The sequence below is a fragment of the Drosophila obscura genome, unplaced genomic scaffold (genome assembly GCF_018151105.1).
Source record: "Drosophila obscura isolate BZ-5 IFL unplaced genomic scaffold, ASM1815110v1 contig_151, whole genome shotgun sequence".
Taxonomy (NCBI): Eukaryota; Metazoa; Arthropoda; class Insecta; order Diptera; family Drosophilidae; genus Drosophila; species Drosophila obscura.
In genome coordinates, this window is record NW_024542737.1 from 1,242,385 (window position 1) to 1,260,991 (window position 18,607).

The 18,607-nt window shown below is 49.1% G+C and overlaps 3 protein-coding genes across 10 annotated transcripts; 2 read left to right on the forward strand and 1 right to left on the reverse strand.

The window, feature by feature from the left end:
* Positions 1-33: 33 nt before the first annotated feature.
* On the forward strand, positions 34-18,293 carry LOC111079788 (kinesin-like protein unc-104). 8 transcript variants are annotated; one of them, XM_022375079.2, is made up of 29 exons: positions 4,519-4,700; positions 6,266-6,473; positions 7,110-7,264; positions 7,339-7,421; positions 7,493-7,732; positions 7,810-7,994; positions 8,060-8,315; positions 8,417-8,419; positions 8,485-8,648; positions 8,711-8,850; positions 9,098-9,139; positions 9,992-10,114; positions 10,179-10,958; positions 11,007-11,185; positions 11,268-11,458; positions 11,879-12,133; positions 12,478-12,887; positions 12,955-13,135; positions 13,191-13,281; positions 13,347-13,643; positions 13,711-14,073; positions 14,149-14,338; positions 14,446-14,838; positions 14,901-15,015; positions 15,786-15,812; positions 15,910-16,099; positions 16,157-16,293; positions 16,356-16,457; positions 16,521-18,293. In XM_022375079.2, exons 3-29 carry the CDS (start codon positions 7,165-7,167, stop codon positions 16,615-16,617), a joined length of 5,334 nt encoding a protein of 1,777 aa, XP_022230771.1. In that variant the 5' UTR covers positions 4,519-4,700; positions 6,266-6,473; positions 7,110-7,164; the 3' UTR covers positions 16,618-18,293. The 8 variants fall into 8 exon arrangements, with proteins under 8 accessions (XP_022230773.1, XP_022230771.1, XP_022230775.1 ...); XM_022375081.2 differs by lacking the exons at positions 4,519-4,700; positions 6,266-6,473 and adding an exon at positions 34-401; XM_022375083.2 differs by lacking the exons at positions 4,519-4,700; positions 11,879-12,133 and having other exon boundaries at positions 6,384-6,473; positions 11,019-11,185; positions 12,958-13,135.
* LOC111079794 (mastermind-like protein 2) lies at positions 4,694-6,304 on the forward strand. The gene is made up of 2 exons (XM_022375096.2): positions 4,694-5,248; positions 6,217-6,304. The coding sequence occupies exon 1, from the start codon at positions 4,948-4,950 to the stop codon at positions 5,185-5,187; it is 240 nt and encodes a 79-aa protein (XP_022230788.2). The 5' UTR covers positions 4,694-4,947; the 3' UTR covers positions 5,188-5,248; positions 6,217-6,304.
* On the reverse strand, positions 15,132-15,606 carry LOC111079793 (accessory gland protein Acp62F-like). The gene has a single exon (XM_022375095.2). The coding sequence runs from the start codon at positions 15,586-15,588 to the stop codon at positions 15,226-15,228; it is 363 nt and encodes a 120-aa protein (XP_022230787.1). The 5' UTR covers positions 15,589-15,606; the 3' UTR covers positions 15,132-15,225.
* Positions 18,294-18,607: the final 314 nt, after the last annotated feature.

The window sequence follows — 18,607 nt, forward strand, 5'->3', positions numbered from 1 at the left end:
CCCTAAGAGCGCTATCAGCTGTTTCCCCCATTCACAAACACAACAAACAAAAACAAAATATTGGGGCGGAAAATTCACTTTTCACCCGTTTTCCCAAGCTGGAAAATGCCCGAGCAAATGGCCACCAACCGCTGGCAGAGTCGTTTGTTGCGTGTTCTCGTAATGGCCTTCGCCGACCTCAAATTAAGTCAAAAGATAATTTAAATCCAAACCCAATGAACGAATTCCAAATGTTTTGGTGACGAATCAACCATTAAACCGAAGAAAATCGTACAATTTGAGTGCAATTAAGTATCCGATAATTGTGATTGTGATTAAATAACCCAGCGGAAATCAAAAGGAAGTGCTGCCCACATTCCAGTCGCTAGAGGAGGAGCCGCAAGAGGAGTCTCCATTTAAATGTGAGTAACTGTAAAAATTAATTTGATTTCTGATAAACATTTTGGGGTAAAATTCCACATTCCTTGCTGTATTCGGGTATTTCTGGGAAAAATCAATATTCCACTTGCTCCCGCCTCTGGCTTCCTTTCGAATTGCGCACGCATGTCCCGCAGGGAGGACTTGCCACTTGCCACTCCCACTGCTCGTCCTCCTGTTGCGGTCCAGCAGCTGTTGGTCCTCGCATCCTGTCGTGGGCGTGGGCGTTGGGCAGCTGCTGCTGCCGTCCCGTACTCCTCCTCCACGTGGGCTAAAAATAAACCTCTTTTCTGTTGTTTGCAAATTTCCTTGGCCGAGCATATGGTGCAAGCAGTCATCAGGGCGGAACGGGACACACATTTATGTTGCCTGTCGCCAGGCGCACCGCCCACCATCCCCGTCCGCCATATCATCACGGTGATACAAGTGCTGCTCCCTTATCGCAGTGCAAATTTGACCGACAACGATTGACGTCAGGAATTGGAAATGAAATTGAGTTAACAACAGTCTCTGGAGTCTCTGGAGTGTTGGGGGTTTGTGTTCAAATATTTGCGTAGTTCCTTCGAGTCATCAAGGGGTGGTGCAACCTTTGACCTTTGTGGGGGAGAGACACTGGCAACACTCAGGAGCACAGACAGCCGCCACTCAACCTTCACCTTAATGCGACGCAAAAAGTCAGTGCATGAGCGCCTTGACTCTAACAGAACAATGGCTCTGCTAGGGCAGATGCTGGCGAGGACTCGTACTCCTGCCAAGTCTCCATGTTTCATGTGTGTGGGCGGGCTGTTGGTCTGGTCTGGTCTGGTTCGGTTTTTCCCTTTTTGCGCATCACTTGATTGGTGGCAAAGCTACGCTCTGATTATGATGATTATGGTTATGGCCCCTCCAGCTACAGGCGAAGCACTCTGATTGCTAGATTAAGTGTGAAGTGCGATTATTGTTTGCTTTCATTGGAAAAGATGATAGCCGGGGGTCCAGGCTTACAGCATTATAATCCTGAGAGTCCTTCCCCTGGGTAGCTGCCAGCTTTCTCTTCTGCCTTCCTACAGACCGCAGCTTAAAGAACCGCAACATAAACTGGCTTCCAAAGTCTCATGAATAAATAAGCGCAAATACTTATTCCAAAAACAAAAACAGAAACAAAAAGGTAACAGTGGACCGTTCCCCAGGCGTAGGCCAAAAGGAGTACCAAGCTGGGGGCGGTGGGAGTGAGTGCCATGCAATAAACATAAATTTACGGTGAGCGCGCGCGACATTAAAACCGTAATGGAGAGGTAGGAAAAGTGTTTCCCAGAGTGGGTTCACCTTTTCGGAAAAAATGGCTTCGCGGCCAGGGCAATTTTTCGTCCTGTATTATTAATTGTGTTAGCCAAGTGGAGGAATTGTGGTAGTACTTGCGGTCTCCCCAAAATGATTTATGTTGCTGGTGGCTGCACTTTTAAGTGCTCCCCGTTGGAGTTGCAGTTGCAGTGGCCTGGGGCCTGGGGCCTGGGGCGTGGCCCCCCCATTGCGGTGTACTACATCACGTGTGGTCAGGCTAGGTCCTGCTGCTGCTGCTCCTGTTTCCTATAAGTGTAAGTATGCAGCAAAAGGAGCCACAAATGGAAAATGCTTGCTAATCAGCGTGTGTTTCCATACATAGTAAATACATATGTATGTATATAGAGCGACAGCGAGGCGGCACCGAAAGTTACAACATTCCCTGCCCCAAGTGGGGGGTATTCCTGCAGCAAAAAAAAAAGTAGTAAACAAACCTTGAAATTATGAGAAAAACCAAAGGAAATCGAATGAAAATGGTGAGTGGAGCAGAATGTTTGCCTCCTGAAAGATGATTCACCATTTGGCTGGGGTGCTTCTTCCTTCCTGCTGCTTGCCTTCTGCTCTTTGTATGTAGGTGCCCGTTGTGGCAGGGACGCGACTGTTGTGGCACGAACACACACACACACGCACACACAGAAAAACTTGGCACGAACATTTGCCCGAATGAGTCATCCGCTGGTTCTGTGTGTGAGAGAGCGAGAGTTAGAGTGAGAGGGGGAGGGGGAGGGAGAGAGGGATTGTGTGTCTGTGGCTTTTTGCGTGGGGCAGGCTTTGCTTTCGTTCTGGCTCCTTCCTTTTGGCTCCTAGTCACTCCTCGTTCTTCTTTTACTGCCGCTGCCTGCCACTGGCTGCCTCTTGCCTTCTTGGCAATAATTTAACTAACAAAATCGCTTTTCATTTATGTCCTAGACTTAATGGAGGAGCAGACCCCAGTCGCAGACCACCCACTGCTGTAGACTCCACGTGTCTGCTGCCATTTGAAGAGTTCTCTTTCTTTCCATTTTTATTTAAAAGACAGCAGAGCACTCCCTCTACATAAAGAATGAATGCCTCATCTTTCAGCCAGTTTAAAGTTCCACACTCCATGGAGTGTGATATTTTAATTACTCCGCAGATCCTGCCCAGACTGTCGCTGAACTCCCTTTTCGATTCGAGGATGATGCAGCGCAGTTGCTCGCAAATTGAAATTGTTGAAAATGTTTTTGTGGCTGTCTGCTGCTCGTGAACTGTCAATGACATTTGCCTGCGGAAAGCCCTTAAAGCTGGTAGGAAAATTGGGAATTGCGCAGCCAACAATACAACGCGTACAACGTCAACGACCCGCCTTCACTCCCCCCACTCCCCTTCACCCTTATTTGGGTTCCTTTTGGTCTGGCTGGTGGGAGGAGGTCTAGACCTCCTCCTATTTCACATCCACCTGCCTCCACCCGCTGGCTTTTCACACGCACTGTTGCCCAATATAAAGAACACTCTGCGCAGTAATAGAAATGAGTACAGTGCAAACCGTGTCTATATGTACTACTTATTCGTGTTTATTCCCCGTGTAGAGCGATGAGTAATTGTGCCGGATCTTTGGGGTCTTTCATGTGTATAGTGTAAAGTGATTTAAATTTAAATTTAATTTCAATTTGAATTCTAAAGCCGATTTGATATTTGGTTAAGCGTAAGCCAAGTTATATAAAAGATATAAGCTATAAGCACTTATAAGCTTGTACCATAAACTATCTATAACTATCTAAGAGGATTACTTTGAAATATCTTTATATGCGGAGGGGATTTAATCAAGTTATGGTCTTGGTAAGTGCATGGGAATATGGGAATATATGGAATATATGGCCAGTTGAAAGCGCTGAAAATGGAATCAAATTGAATCATTCAATTGAGTTATTTTTATGGAAACTGTTAATAAAAAAGTCTCCCTATCGCACCGAATTTTTTCACTTTACCCACTAGCAATCCAATAGAGCTCTTTAACTTGTTGGGAAACTCGTTAAACATATGTACATTAATATTCAAATTGCCAACATACGTACAGCCGAATGTCCCGGACAGCTCCTGCCCCTGCCTGGCGCCCCTTGGCGCTACTCTCCTGTCAGCGACAGCGTCAGATTTCAATGTCAATGCAATTACCGCGAAGAAGCACACAAATGAAACTACCAGTAACATAAAAAAGTCATAGCCAGAGCCAGAGCTCGTCCTGTGCTTTGCTGTGCTGTGCGTCAGGCACCCACTCGAGAGGAGACGACGCCAGGCGATGGTAAATCAATAGGAAAAGTGGAAAAAGCAAGAAAAGCTAGAAAAGCACCACATCCACTTCCACATACAATTCACAATTTATTTTACGTCATCAGGGAGAAGCCACTCTGCCAGCAGTGGCAGCGGCAGTGGCAAGGGGCAGTGGCAGTAGCAGCAGCGACAGCGGAATGGCTCATAATAAGATCAAACAAACAGTGGCGGGCGAGTGTGTGACAGTGGTGGGCAGAGACAGTGCACCTGCTTTATTAATGAAATTCTTCACGCTAAACGATGACGGGTCCACAGCTCTTTATGAAATTTGTCAAATTTTTGGCATACCCATATAGTACGAGTTCGAATACACCTCTTGTCCCCAGCTACTGCCCGCATGCCTCCCCCCGGGGTCGAGTCGAACACCCCCTGGCCTGCTTCGGACGCATGCGCCTGGCTGGAGGGCTGGTCGCAGCAGCAGCAGCAGTAGCAGCAGTCCTGGCAGCAGGCAGCTCGACCCGACCCAACTCGACTCTCGGTGCTCGGATTCACTGTGTCGTCTACCCTTAACGGGTGCAGTTCGTTCTGGTCTCGATTGGATTCGTGTGACTCGTGCGCGTGCCACAGTTCTGGCTGGCCATCGATTTTGTGCAGAATAGAAAGAAAAGGCAGAAAGTTTTCCTATCCCCAGTGAAACGCTTCGAAAAATCCCTAGAAAAAGCTCAAATCGCAGCCAAGTAAAGAAAATCTACCATGAAATATCAAGAAATATCCAAAATAACCCAACAATCAGAGTAAAACTTTTCCTCAACGAAGTGCAAAATTTTCTCTGTTATACAGAAAGCCAGACCCCTCTCACATATACACATACATATATGTATGTATGTACACGCATATATATGGAGAGCAATGTATATACATGTAGGAAGGATATATCTATCGAAAATAACTGAATAAAGAAGGGAAAAGAATAAAGCTACGCGAATGTGCGCTTTTGGTTACTTATTGTTTTTCGCCCTATTGCTAACAACAATTCTGGTGCTATCCATCATATTTGCCACGACCTCAAAGCGATCCATGTTGGACAGCTTTATCCTCGTATTCAATTACACACAAGAACAACAGCCAGAACAACAGCACCACCAACCACAACAACAACAACAACAACACCAAGAGGACTATCTGGAACAGCCACAAATGTTCCTCAAACAGAAATCCTTTTGAGTTGAATAAATAAATCTTAGGTCAAAGTTTCGCTTAAAAAAAAAAGGGGAAAAATTAATTGGTAAATGCTTCAAAAACATCTTTGCAAAATTTCATCGATTCGCGTGTGAAAACATTTCGATAATCTCAAGACATTTTCCATCAGTTTGATTTTTATATAATTTCCATTTCGTTTCCTCTTTTTTTTTTTTCATCTCAATCAGTCGCCACAGTGGCCTCCAGCATGACGTGCTTAGCCTCGCTTCTGTGTAGAGTCCGTGGGTGGATGGAGAGTGTAGAGATTTGTCCGCTATGTGTCCGTGGCGAAGGCAACATGAAAATTTATTAATAAAGGTCAAGACGACCTGAGCGAAGGATATGCTTTTCAATCCCCTCCGAGTGTGTCCATGGATGTGCCATGCCTTGCATTGCCTCTACCCTACAGGAAGCCATAAAAATAACACTGCAATAAAAGCGAAGGATTCGTGCATTGCTTTGCCTTGGCCGTTTCCTTGTCTCGAGTGGAACCTTCCATGAGAACCGAACAAGTTCAAGTTCTCGCTTGTCACGAAATGGATTAAGGGGACAATTATCATGTCATCATTATGTCAAGATCTTTCCGTTTCTATTGCCAGTTTTGCATATAAATTATCATTCTCTATGATTTCGCTCAGTCTGCACATCACGGAAAATATTATACTCAAACATTACACAAATATTTTGCATGCTCCACCTCTCCTCTCTTTCTGTCTGTCTCTATCTCTGCCTAACTCTCTCCACTTTCTTGCACTGCTTGGGGCGTCTGCGCAGGGGCTTCTCTGGAGACTTTTGCCTCAATCCTGCTGCAGACTGTTGCATGCTTGCTGTGAACAGATCCATCAAAACACACATAAACAAAAGTATTTTGCTCAGGTAAACAAAGAGAGAGAGAGGGGAAAAGAGAGAAATAGACAGATAGAGTGAGAGAAAAAGAGAGTTGCGCACTAGAGAATCATATCATTGGAAGTGTCCCAAAGCCTAGGTCTCAACCAAAGTGTCTCCACATTTCAGGACTCGACTGTGTGCAAGTAAAATAATTTCATTGTTCTACGGAAAACAGCAAATAAAACAGTTTGCAAATCAAAACAGTGCGGTATTCAAACTGAGTGAAAAGAATCATAAATAAAAATACAAAACATTCCATTGATAAACATTTACGAGAAATCCAATTAAAATTACGAGAAGTGTAATCATTGTAATACGAGCATGTGCAACTCAAGGGAGATCTTCCTTCAGTAAGCCAGAAATTAATTGGCTTTTGCTTAAAGGTAAATGCAACTAAAGATTACAGGAATTCCTCCATAAAGCCAACAAATCAAATACATTGGGGGTGTGATTGTGTTTTGTGTTTTGAGTTTTGCGTTTTGCTTTTTGTGTTTTTTGCTTGATGACTCATTCGAGTGGCCGACACTCGTCGATGCTTGTACTGGAAGAGAAGAGCGTGTGGAAAGAGTACAAATATATTGTGGAATGTTCTCCACCCCACATCCAACCCGGCCCCGAGTGTGTATTAGCATAACTACAAGTCCAAGGGGGTGGTAAAACTATTTACTGGAATTCAAAGTTCAATAAAAGGAAAAGCTAACTTGGCGAATACGAAAGGAACTTATGGCTTTCGACAGTTATCTTTCAATGCGTAATATTCAATATTCGTTATGTTTCGCATCCCTTCCACACCCCCAAAGAACTTGTGCCCCCACCGAAACCCTCAATCCTACAGCTCCAATTCAAATTTCCCTGGTGACTTGCCCTGGAAATGACTCATAGCTCAGCCACAGCACATTCCATCCACGACACACAGTTGAGGCAATTATAAAACGACAGCGCGCTGGGGTGTGGGGGCGGGGCTCTCCAGGGACTTGTATGTGGTTTATAATATCGTATTTCTTACCCTTCCACTCCAGTTAACCGCAGAACACAGGACACACGAGCCGCGAGCCGCGAGAGACAGAGCCAAAGATGTCGTCGGTTAAGGTGGCGGTGCGAGTGCGCCCCTTCAACTCGCGCGAAATAGGCAGGGAGTCGAAATGCATCATCGAGATGACCGGGGCCACCACGGGTAAGAGACACTCTTCCACACACACACACACACACACACACACAGCTCAGACTCTAATTGTGATCCTTTTGCAGCCATAACCAATCCAAAGGTGCCGCCCAACACCAGTGAGGCGGTGAAACGTTTCAACTTTGATTACTCCTACTGGTCCCATGATGTAAGTTCGTTGCAGAGCGAGACCTGCGGATGGGGAAGCCAACTGTAATCCTTATTCTTTTCGGTTTATAGCCACGCGACTCGGACTTCTCCACACAGACGATGGTCTACAAGGACATTGGCGAGGAGATGCTGCAGCACTCCTTCGATGGCTACAACGTGTGCATCTTTGCCTACGGCCAGACCGGAGCCGGCAAGTCCTACACCATGATGGGCAGGCAGGAGGAGCAGCAGGAGGGCATCATTCCCATGATTTGCCAGGATCTCTTCGATCGCATACACAAAACCGAAAACGATGAGCTCAAGTATTCAGTAAGTCGAGAATCCCTAGAGAATATCCCGTGGAATACCATTCGTACAACACTCACACTCGAACTCTCAACTCTCAGGTGGAGGTCTCCTACATGGAGATCTACTGCGAGCGGGTGCGGGATCTGCTCAATCCCAAGAACAAGGGCAACTTGCGGGTGCGAGAGCATCCATTGCTGGGCCCCTATGTCGAGGATCTGTCCAAGCTGGCAGTCACCGACTACCAGGACATACACGACCTCATCGATGAGGGCAACAAGGCTCGGTAGGTTACGGGGATTACTTCCAGCGGGAATACCACTCAGCTACCACTCCCTTCTACCACTTTAGAACTGTGGCCGCCACCAACATGAACGAGACGAGCTCCCGCTCCCATGCCGTCTTCACCATCTTCTTTACACAGCGTCGCCACGACACTATGACCGATCTGACCACCGAGAAGGTCTCCAAGATTAGCCTGGTGGATCTGGCCGGCTCGGAGCGTGCCGACTCGACTGGTGCCAAGGGCACCCGCTTGAAGGAGGGAGCCAACATCAACAAGTCCCTGACTACCCTGGGAAAAGTCATCTCCGCTCTGGCCGAAGTCGTAAGTCGCTACGATCTAAGATCTAAGATATTCTTAATAAAAACGAATGCTATAATCTTTTCTCCCCCATTCACCGCCGCCCTGTCCCTGTTGCGTTCCAGTCTGTAAGTGCTTTGAAATTGGTGGATTCATTTGGTGGCCCCCATTTGACACTTGAATCCCTTTGCAGGCATCCAAGAAGAAACACAACAAGAAGGCCGACTTTATACCATACCGCGACTCGGCCCTGACTTGGTTGCTGCGCGAGAACCTGGGCGGAAACTCCAAGACGGCCATGATAGCGGCCATCTCACCGGCGGACATTAACTACGACGAAACCCTAAGCACCCTGCGGTAAGCCACAGAGGCTAGCCCTACATACAGAGCCTACAAATAATAATATAATGATCCCATAGGTATGCGGATCGGGCCAAGCAAATCGTGTGCAAGGCTGTGGTCAACGAGGATGCCAATGCGAAGCTTATTCGCGAACTCAAGGAGGAGATCCAGAAGCTGCGGGATCTCCTGAAGGCCGAGGGCATTGAGGTGCAGGAAGGTAAGCACTCTGAACAGATTCTTAAGTTAGAATATCTTCGACTAGGCCTACATACACACACAGACACCACAGAGACACACAGACACTCTCATATAACCGAAATTACTTGCCATTGCATTTGCAACTTGAATATGTACAAAGAAACGCTATCCAAATCCTAAGTTAGCCGTAGTCCTTGATCCTAGAGTACGAACCTTAAACAGAACCTAACCAGAAACCAAACAACAACCCAACCTATTTCGTTTAGGACCCGATGGCAAGGTGGTGTGCGAGAAGCGCGATGCGAATAGTAAGTAGAGCCTACCATCTCAGCGCTAAACCAATAACAAAACCAAAAACCAAAAAGGCTTCACATGCAAAATGTTATTCAAAGTACCCAAGTGGATGTGTACAGTGCGTTTCAGAGCTTAAGCGCATAGCCAAAGAATTTCTATGGAATAAGGAATAGTCGCCCCACAGTGTCGAAACGCACTGTACACATCCAGACATCGTAAATACATATATTTGTATGTGTACTACGTCTGTAATGTGCTGCTGCTGTATCGTACGTATCTAAAGCTTCTAAACAAATCGCTTCAGGACACATATGTACCAATATTCCATACGATAATCACCAACAAGTCCTCCTTATGTTGCCTTACTCCAAACATACACACACACAAACACACACATATGAATAACCAGCTGCTGAGCGACAGAGTCTCCTGTCCAGGCCAGAACTCCGCAAGGATCTTCTGTGGGCTGGAGACTCGTCGCCAGCATTTTTTGTATCGCATTTGTCGCGTTTTCTTTGTGTTGCCCTGAAAACAGATGGGTGAAAGGCCCAGACTCCCTGCAGTCCTGGCAGCTTTAGGGCTAGACGTGGACATGCCAGAGTTAGGCCATCGTCCCTTACCAATCGAATCCCACCAATCGGCAATTGCTTTTTATCTATCTTTGTATCTATCTCCAATACTCGTATTTATCCAACGTATCTGTATCTTTATGTATTCCATATTTTTGTGCTGATTTCTGATTGAGAGAAATCGCTCCTCCTTACATAGCACGCTTATCCACTGCGCTTGTGACTTGTGTCCTTGAGTCAGAGTCCGAGTCCGAGTCCGAGGTTCCATCTGCTAATTCCGGTATTCAATTCTTGCAGAGGACGAGCTGAACAAGTCGACGGGGACGGGGATCAAGTCGCCGTCGAAGGCGCGCAATCGGAATGGCTCCACCACGGATATGGCCGTGGATCAGCTGCAGGCCAGCGAGAAGCTCATTGCAGGTGAGTAGTCATCCACTCCATTCCGCAGCACTGCACCACTCCAATCCCCCGTAATCCTCTGCAGAACTCAATGAGACCTGGGAGGAGAAGCTGAAGCGCACCGAGGAGATTCGCCTGCAGCGCGAGGCGGTCTTTGCCGAGATGGGGGTGGCCGTCAAGGAGGATGGCATCACCGTGGGCGTGTTCTCGCCCAAGAAGACGCCGCATCTGGTGAACCTCAACGAGGACCCCAATCTGTCCGAGTGTCTGCTGTACTACATCAAGGACGGGCTCACCCGGCTGGGCACCCACGAGGCCAATGTGCCGCAGGACATCCAGCTGTCGGGGTCGCACATACTCAAGGAGCACTGCACCTTCGAGAACCGGAACAGCACTGTGACCCTGCTGCCCCACAAGGATGCCATCATCTATGTGAACGGACGCCAGCTGGTGGAGCCGGAGGTGCTGAAGACCGGCTCGCGTGTCATTCTCGGCAAGAATCACGTGTTCCGCTTCACCAATCCGGAGCAGGCCCGCGAGCTGCGCGAGAAGATCACCGAGAACGAGGCCGAAAACGAGGTGGAGAAGGCCGACGCCCCGCAGGTCGACTGGAACTTTGCCCAGTGCGAGCTGCTCGAGAAGCAGGGCATCGACCTGAAGGCCGAGATGAAGAAGCGTCTCGACAACCTCGAGGAGCAGTACAAGCGCGAGAAGCTGCAGGCCGATCAGCAGTTCGAGGAGCAGCGCAAGACCTACGAGGCCCGCATCGATGCCCTGCAGAAGCAGGTCGAGGAGCAGTCCATGACCATGTCCATGTACAGCAGCTACTCCCCAGAGGATTTCCACCAAGAGGAGGATGTCTACAGTGAGTGCAGCACATTAAGTGATTCACATTCAGCTCCTCTCCATTCAGTTCTATCCACAGACAATCCCATGTACGAGTCCTGCTGGACAGCCCGCGAGGCTGGACTGGCTGCCTGGGCCTTCCGCAAGTGGCGCTACCATCAGTTCACCTCGCTGCGCGACGACCTCTGGGGCAATGCCATATTCCTCAAGGAGGCCAATGCCATTTCCGTTGAACTAAAGAAGAAGGTGCGACGTGCCCACTCGTCTCTTGAGAATAAAGTTCTCCCATGGCTAATGGCTCTCTCCCTCTACCTCTCTGTTGTTTCAGGTGCAATTCCAGTTCACCCTCTTGACCGACACCCTGTACTCCCCCCTGCCACCCGAGCTGGCCTCGAGTGTGGCACCGCTACAGCAGGAGGACGAGTTCGGAGCCCCGCCCGTGTCCAAGACCCTGGTGGCCGTAGAAGTCACGGACACCAAGAACGGAGCCACCCACTACTGGTCGCTGGAGAAGCTCCGGTAAGCTAAACGCTCGAAGGAGCCACTGCCACTCCTGCTCCTCCTCACACTCATTCGTTCTCTGCACTTTCGTTCCAAGTTGAAGCTGGCTTTTGATTTGTTGGTTTAACTTTGCCTTTTGGTTTGGTTTGTTTTGTTTTGGTTTGGTTTCATTTCTGGTACGTGCATGGTGGTTGTAGTTCATGGATTCTAGTTTCTGTCAAAGTGCTCTAGAACATTTCAAGCGATTGTCTCCCGAAGATCACCGCCACCATTTACGCCTCAATCCTCATCGCCATCTCAAACAAAAAAGCCCCCAGGCCTTGAACAAATGTTGATTTGTACTTTTTCGGTTCTCTTACAACCCAATCCACACCCCAACACACCCGAAACCATTTCGAATCCCAACCAAAATCCTGAATCATTTTGACCCTATCCAAGATATCGCCTCGAACTGATGCGACAGATATACAATGTCGAGAGCCCGCCATCATCCATGCTATTCGATACGTCCCGAATCGAGGCCTATATCGGACCACATCCAGACAGCCACGGCCACGGGTATGGCCACGGCCAGCGGCAGCTGCTGCCGCCAGTGGAGCCCGTGGCGAATCCACAGCCCCCCGAAGCCGTGAAAAGGGCCACCGAAAGAGCCTCACCAGCACGTCTGACATTGGCCAATCTGATACCTTCTAGGTTTGCTTGGACTGGATCTGTTTTTCAGCTTTTTCTGTTTTCTGTTTTCTGTTTGCAGCCGATGCTCGAAATGGTATTTGAGCCTTGCCTTTCAGCTCGGCACAAGGCATATCGTTTCGCGTGTCGGATGGCCCGTCTGTAGCTTTCTTGTATATGTTATTTGCAATGCATGTAGCAGCAATAGTCGTATCCTTAGCTGTAGATTTGTGTGCGTGCCACTGCATGGCTTTCCATATTCTCTCTGTCTGCAGCCCCTTTTCCAACGCAAGTTCTAGCCTGATACTCGTATGTCCCTGCTATGCCGAGAGTAGTTCTCATTTTGGGTTCGTTTCTCCACATTGCAGACAACGCCTGGAGCTGATGCGCGAGATGTACCACAACGAGGCGGAGATGAGCCCCACCTCGCCGGATTACAACGTGGAGAGTCTCACCGGCGGCGATCCCTTCTACGATCGCTTCCCCTGGTTCCGCATGGTCGGACGCTCGTTCATCTACCTGAGCAACCTGCTCTATCCCGTGCCCCTGGTCCACAAGGTGGCCATTGTCAACGAGCGTGGGGATGTCCGGGGCTACCTAAGGATCGCCGTTCAGCCGGTCCTGGACGAGGAGTCGATCGACTTCAACAATGGGGTCAAGCAGTCGGCCCGCTTGGTCTTCAACGAGGACGATGCCAAGCCCAAGTATCGAGCCCTCAACGAGAAGGACGACGTGCAGCGGTACATCGACAATGGAGGCCTCGACAGCAAGCTTGAGGGTGAGTCTCCCCTCTCTCTACTGGGTATTTGCCCCTTCAAGCTTAACATTCGGTCTGTTGCCTTTAGCAGAGCTCGAGGATGTGGACTCGGGACGCGGCATTGACTCGAACTCTGCCTCGGAGTGCCCCGAGAACGCCGAGGAGCCGGGCGAGCATCTGCAGGTGGGCAAGGAGTTCACCTTCCGCGTGACGGTGCTGCAGGCCACTGGCATCGGGGCCGAGTACGCAGACATCTTCTGCCAGTTCAAGTGAGTACACAGATCTTCATTTTGAACCGCCACTATAGTGTCCCTCCACCCGCAGCTTCTTGCATCGCCATGAGGAGGCTTTCTCCACCGAGCCGGTGAAGAACTCGGCTTCGGGCGCCCCTCTGGGCTTCTACCATGTTCAGAATGTAAGCCAAACCCGCGATGCGCCATCGATCAGAGTTTAATCTTAGTTGGGCGTTGAATTTCGTAGATAACTGTGCCCGTGACCAAGTCGTTCATCGAGTACTTGAAGACCCAGCCGATTATGTTCAAGATATTCGGCCACTACCAGACGCATCCCCTGCACAAGGATGCCAAGCAGGAGTTCGTGTCGCGGCCACCGCCCAGGCGCATGCTGCCCCCGAGCATACCCATCAGTCAGCCAGTGCGCAGCCCCAAGTTCGGGCCCCTGCCCTGTCCTCCCTCCTCCACGGTCCTGGCCAAGCACGATGTCCTGGTGTGGTTCGAGATCTGCGAGCTGGCACCCAACGGAGAGTACGTGCCATCGGTGAGTGGAACAGACCAGACCCGAGGTCGTACCAGGTATTAATCCCCTTTTCGAATCCCTCCCGCAGGTGGTGGAGCACAGCGATGATCTTCCCTGCCGCGGGCTGTTCCTGCTGCATCAGGGCATCCAGCGACGCATTCGCATCACCATTGTGCACGAGCCCACACCCGAGGTGAAGTGGAAGGACATCAACGAGCTGGTGGTGGGTCGCATCCGCAACACGCCCGAGTCCTCGGACGAACAGGATGAGGATGCATGCGTGCTGTCGCTGGGTCTGTTTCCCGGCGAAGTGCTGGACGTGCCCGGCGACGATCGCTCCTTCTACCGCTTCGAGGCCGCCTGGGACTCGAGCCTGCACAACTCGGCGCTGCTCAATCGCGTCTCGCAGGGCGGCGAGACCATCTACATCACACTGAGCGCCTACTTGGAGGTGAGTCGAAGCGGAGCACTTCCCAATCCCAATCCCAATCCCAATTGGAGCAGCACTCATGGGGTATTCTTTCAGCTGGAGAACTGCGCCCGCCCGGCCATCGTCACGAAGGACCTGAGCATGGTAATCTATGGACGCGACGCTCGCACCGGTCCCCGCTCGCTGAAGCACCTGTTCTCGGGGCAGTACCGCAATCCGGAGGCCAACCGACTGTCCGGCGTGTACGAGCTGTCGCTGCGTAGAGCATCTGAAGCAGGTAGTCCAGGTAGCAATTCTCATTGTAGTTGTACTCGTCGTATCCCGCTAGCCAGCTCTTGCTGAAGCTGCTCCATAGATCGCTCTCTGAAACGCCCCATCCTCCCGTCCCCACAGGTGTGCAGCGTCGTCAGCGTCGCGTGCTGGACACCAGCTCCACGTATGTGCGTGGCGAGGAGAATCTGCATGGCTGGCGGCCACGCGGCGACTCCCTGATCTTCGACCATCAGTGGGAGCTGGAGAAGCTGACGCGCCTCGAGGAGGTGGGACGAATGCGGCACCTGCTGCTGTTGCGCGAGCGCCTGGGCATGGACACCAACCCCAATCCGACCACCAAAACGGAGAAGGATGTCTGCAATCTGGCTGCCCGTGCAGCCACCTCCCCCGTGCACATGGTCATTCCACAATCGCCGCAGACGCCGGTCAAGGATCCGCAGCAGATCTTGCCAGAACGCGAGTACAACCAACGGGAGCAGGATCTCATGCTCAAGTGTTTGAAGCTGGTGCAAGGTGAGTGGATTGGTCGTAGGTTCCCTCCCATCAATCTTTGGCTTATGATTTCCGCTTTCCAGCTGGACGCTTTGCCAAGAACGAGGCAAATGACACGCAAACCCAGTCGGATGTGTCGCCCAGCGATGAGGGCTGCGCCGACATGACCGTCAGCTGCATCTCCAGCAACTCCATGGAGTGAGTATTCGCCAGACCATCCCCCCACTCATCTTAGTTAGAGAGCTTCTACTGCATCCATCTGGCCTTCTTGGTTTATTCGTTACAAACAAAATTGGCACAACACCCACAACCACACCATAAATCCACCCACCCATCGTCAAGCATCACTCATCGCTTGCAGGTCACAGGAGCACTCTGTGCAGCTCGTTAGGGACTCCCTCCTCCTTTCTATTGAAACACGCGATGTGTGGCCACTTTTTGCTGTTGGTCGTGCGGGGAACAGTCGCTGCGTAGAATGCACAGCAGTTGAGACTCCGCGAACACGTAGCCGGGCTTGCATTGGCAGGGCACACCGCAGTGGGTGGGGCACGAAAGCGATTGGAAGAGGCAGGTCTCGGGGCAGACGCCGCCACAGTGCACCATGGTGGCATTGGGGCCACAGAAGCCCGGAAACGGGTTCCAAATGTACTTGTCGCGATCCGGGTCCGGTATCGATTCATGCACCAACACTTTGGACATTTCCATGACCACAACTAGAGCTGGCAGCAGCAGCAGCAGCAACCACAGTAGCAGACTCACCCGAAGCATCATACGATTCGCGACTAACTGAACACACAATCTGCCCAAGAGCTTATGTTTCACATAATATCGCCCCAACCATCTGATTCATTCAAGCGCAAAACTAACAAAAACACACAATTTATTTTCTCAACGACTCGAGACTCAAAAACAATCCTCCAATCTTTACATCTGTTTGTTTTCCTTTGGTTTTCTTTTACACAAATTAGAGACAACAAATTTGTAATTCGACGCAGGTAATTTTCCGTTCTATCCAGAGAACCCAACCCCCCAATTCTCCCCACCCCCCAAGTGCGACCTTTGGCTAACTTTTGCTCCACCTCTTGCCCGCAGGCTATGCTCGCCGGATCGGGCCGATGCCCCGAATGGATGGGAGGCCCCTGCCCCGGCCACACAGCCGGCCCTTCCGCTGCGGCTGTACGTGCCGGAGCTAGAGGAGATTCGCGTCAGCCCTGTGGTGGCCCGCAAGGGACTTCTGAATGTCCTGGAACATGGCGGCTCTGGCTGGAAGAAACGCTGGGTGGTAAGTCATCTAAATTTGTCTTTAGGGAATCCCTAATCCTAAAGATCTCCATTACAGACTGTGCGTCGTCCTTATGTGTTTATCTATCGCTCGGAGAAGGACCCCGTTGAGCGGGCTGTCCTCAATCTGGCCACGGCCCAGGTGGAGTGCAGCGAGGATCAGGCAGCCATGGTCAAGATACCCAACACTTTCAGGTGGGCTTTCATGTGTGTTTCGAGTGGGGAAACTGGTAATCTAAACGAAGGACTCTTTACAGTGTGGTGACCAAGCATCGTGGCTATCTGCTGCAGACACTCGGCGACAAGGAAGTGCACGACTGGCTCTATGCCATCAATCCTCTGCTGGCTGGTCAGATCAGGTGAGCCACAGGTTAAAGGGCCCAATTAAAGAGACATTTCTAATGTGACTATCCCTCGTACAGATCCCGCCTGGCGCGACGCACCTTGGAGCCGGCCAGCCAGACGGCCTCCCAGATCCAGGCCAGCAGTGCCGCGAACGCGAACAGTGCGAACAAATGAGATACGATCACGATGGAGTCCGTTTTGGTTTACTGAAACGCAGGCTATGGCTGGCTGCAGCGCTTGAGCCTGGCCAGCCGATTGATCGGTCGGCGGCGGCAGCAGCAGCAGCAGCCGGCCACCGATTAAAAGCTAAAAGGATTCCATCGGGATAGCAGGAGATTTCAATATAGAGATTGTAGAGCAAAAGCAAAAGCAAAGAGCAAACCAAATGCAAAGCGTACGTAATTATTAAGTAGAGAAAGCAGCAAACGGATTATTGTATTTTGTAATTAGTTGGCCCCGGCCGAAGGTGGTAGAAGGCAGCATAACCCATCCCATCCCATTCCGTGCGATGTTAGCCCACTTCCGGAACCCTCACACATCTGCTTGAGTTTCGTGTATTCTGGAGGTTTTTGTGTACATAGCTTTAGTTCGTTTCGATTGTATAAATATTTGTCGTTAGTTAAACAGTTAATTTATTTCGGTTTCCACGTGATATTATGTTGATCGGTTAGAGTACTATATACTACTACATATATGATTATTTCGATTCAATTATGTGACGATTATGCAATGCTTACAATGCATTTTAATGCAGCAACACACAGACAAACTATATCTATATATACATACATACATAAAGATATATATTTAAAGAATTATTATTGTATAAAACCCTATATATTTGCTGTTTATACACAAATTTTCAAGCATATTATTGTATCGCGTATTGTTCAACCTTTAACGGAAAGGAAAGGAAAAGAAAAGAAAAGTCAAGGCATGGCGATCGAAGGCTGCTGATAAATATTATACCAAAATAAATATGTGTGTGTGTGTTAGCGAAAGACCGTACAGTATATAGGATATAGGCGTGCAAAAGCGAGGCATAAGCTCAGCAAAATTGCGAAATCTCGATAAACATAACGACTACTTGTTAGATCTATATATATATACAAATACATATATACAGACATATATGAAGCTATTTTACACAGGAGCTATGAACCACTTGAATGGCCCTGCTCTATATATATATGTGTATGTAAACGTTGCCATATAACATTATCAAGTGTTGACCGCTTTAAGGCTTCTCCCCCCAAAATGACACACAACCACAAAACCACAAAGCAGTTTTGTCGCTTCTCTATGCTCCCACTCGGAACCACCTGCAAAGCTTCAAGCAACAAATTACGAAACAAAACCAATTGTAGTTTTGATAAAAAATAATTTAAATCTAAAATTACGAGTAGTACGCCACGGCCACCTGTACATTTCCCAATAAGAAACTAAAACTTTGCTTTTCACACGCTATACAAGAAATTTCACATGCATTCTGCATTCAGCATTCAGCATTCTGCTTTCGGTTAGAGCACGAGCTTAGGTCGGGTTAATGGATGATATTTAATATGGCAGGCAATAGGAGCTTCACTTGTGCCCGGATCACAAGTTCGGAGGCTCCCTATGTTGTCGATGGAAGCGCTTTCCTTTGTGTCCTTCGGACACAGAGCGTTAAGCATTCGTTAAGCTGGATATTGGATCAAGTATTCGATTGGGAATTGGAATTGAAGCCGAGTTTGAACTTGAGTTTGTGTTTATTGTAGCGAAATGTAACATTTGTTAACCTATTGAATTAATTTCGAATTGTAACATATTAGAGAATTGTAATTACAATAACCATTGTACGGGCATATACGTTACGATATCTATGTAATATCCAACAATATGTATCTCTTGGCCCAGCAAATTGTAAGGCACACAAAGGTCCACCCAGCGATCTACTGGCTTTGCGAGTTGGCGAGCCACAGCAGCTCCACTTATATATGCATATAAAGTACATAAAATACATTTCAAAATCTATCTAAATATATACGTACCCCTATATGTACATCGGATATACATATTTGGATAGGAGGCGCGATGCGAAATGCGATGAATGCCGGCCACCGTATCGAAAGTTAACAGATCAAAGCGGAACCAAAGCGGTGCCCAGGCGTGGTGTCGGCAATGT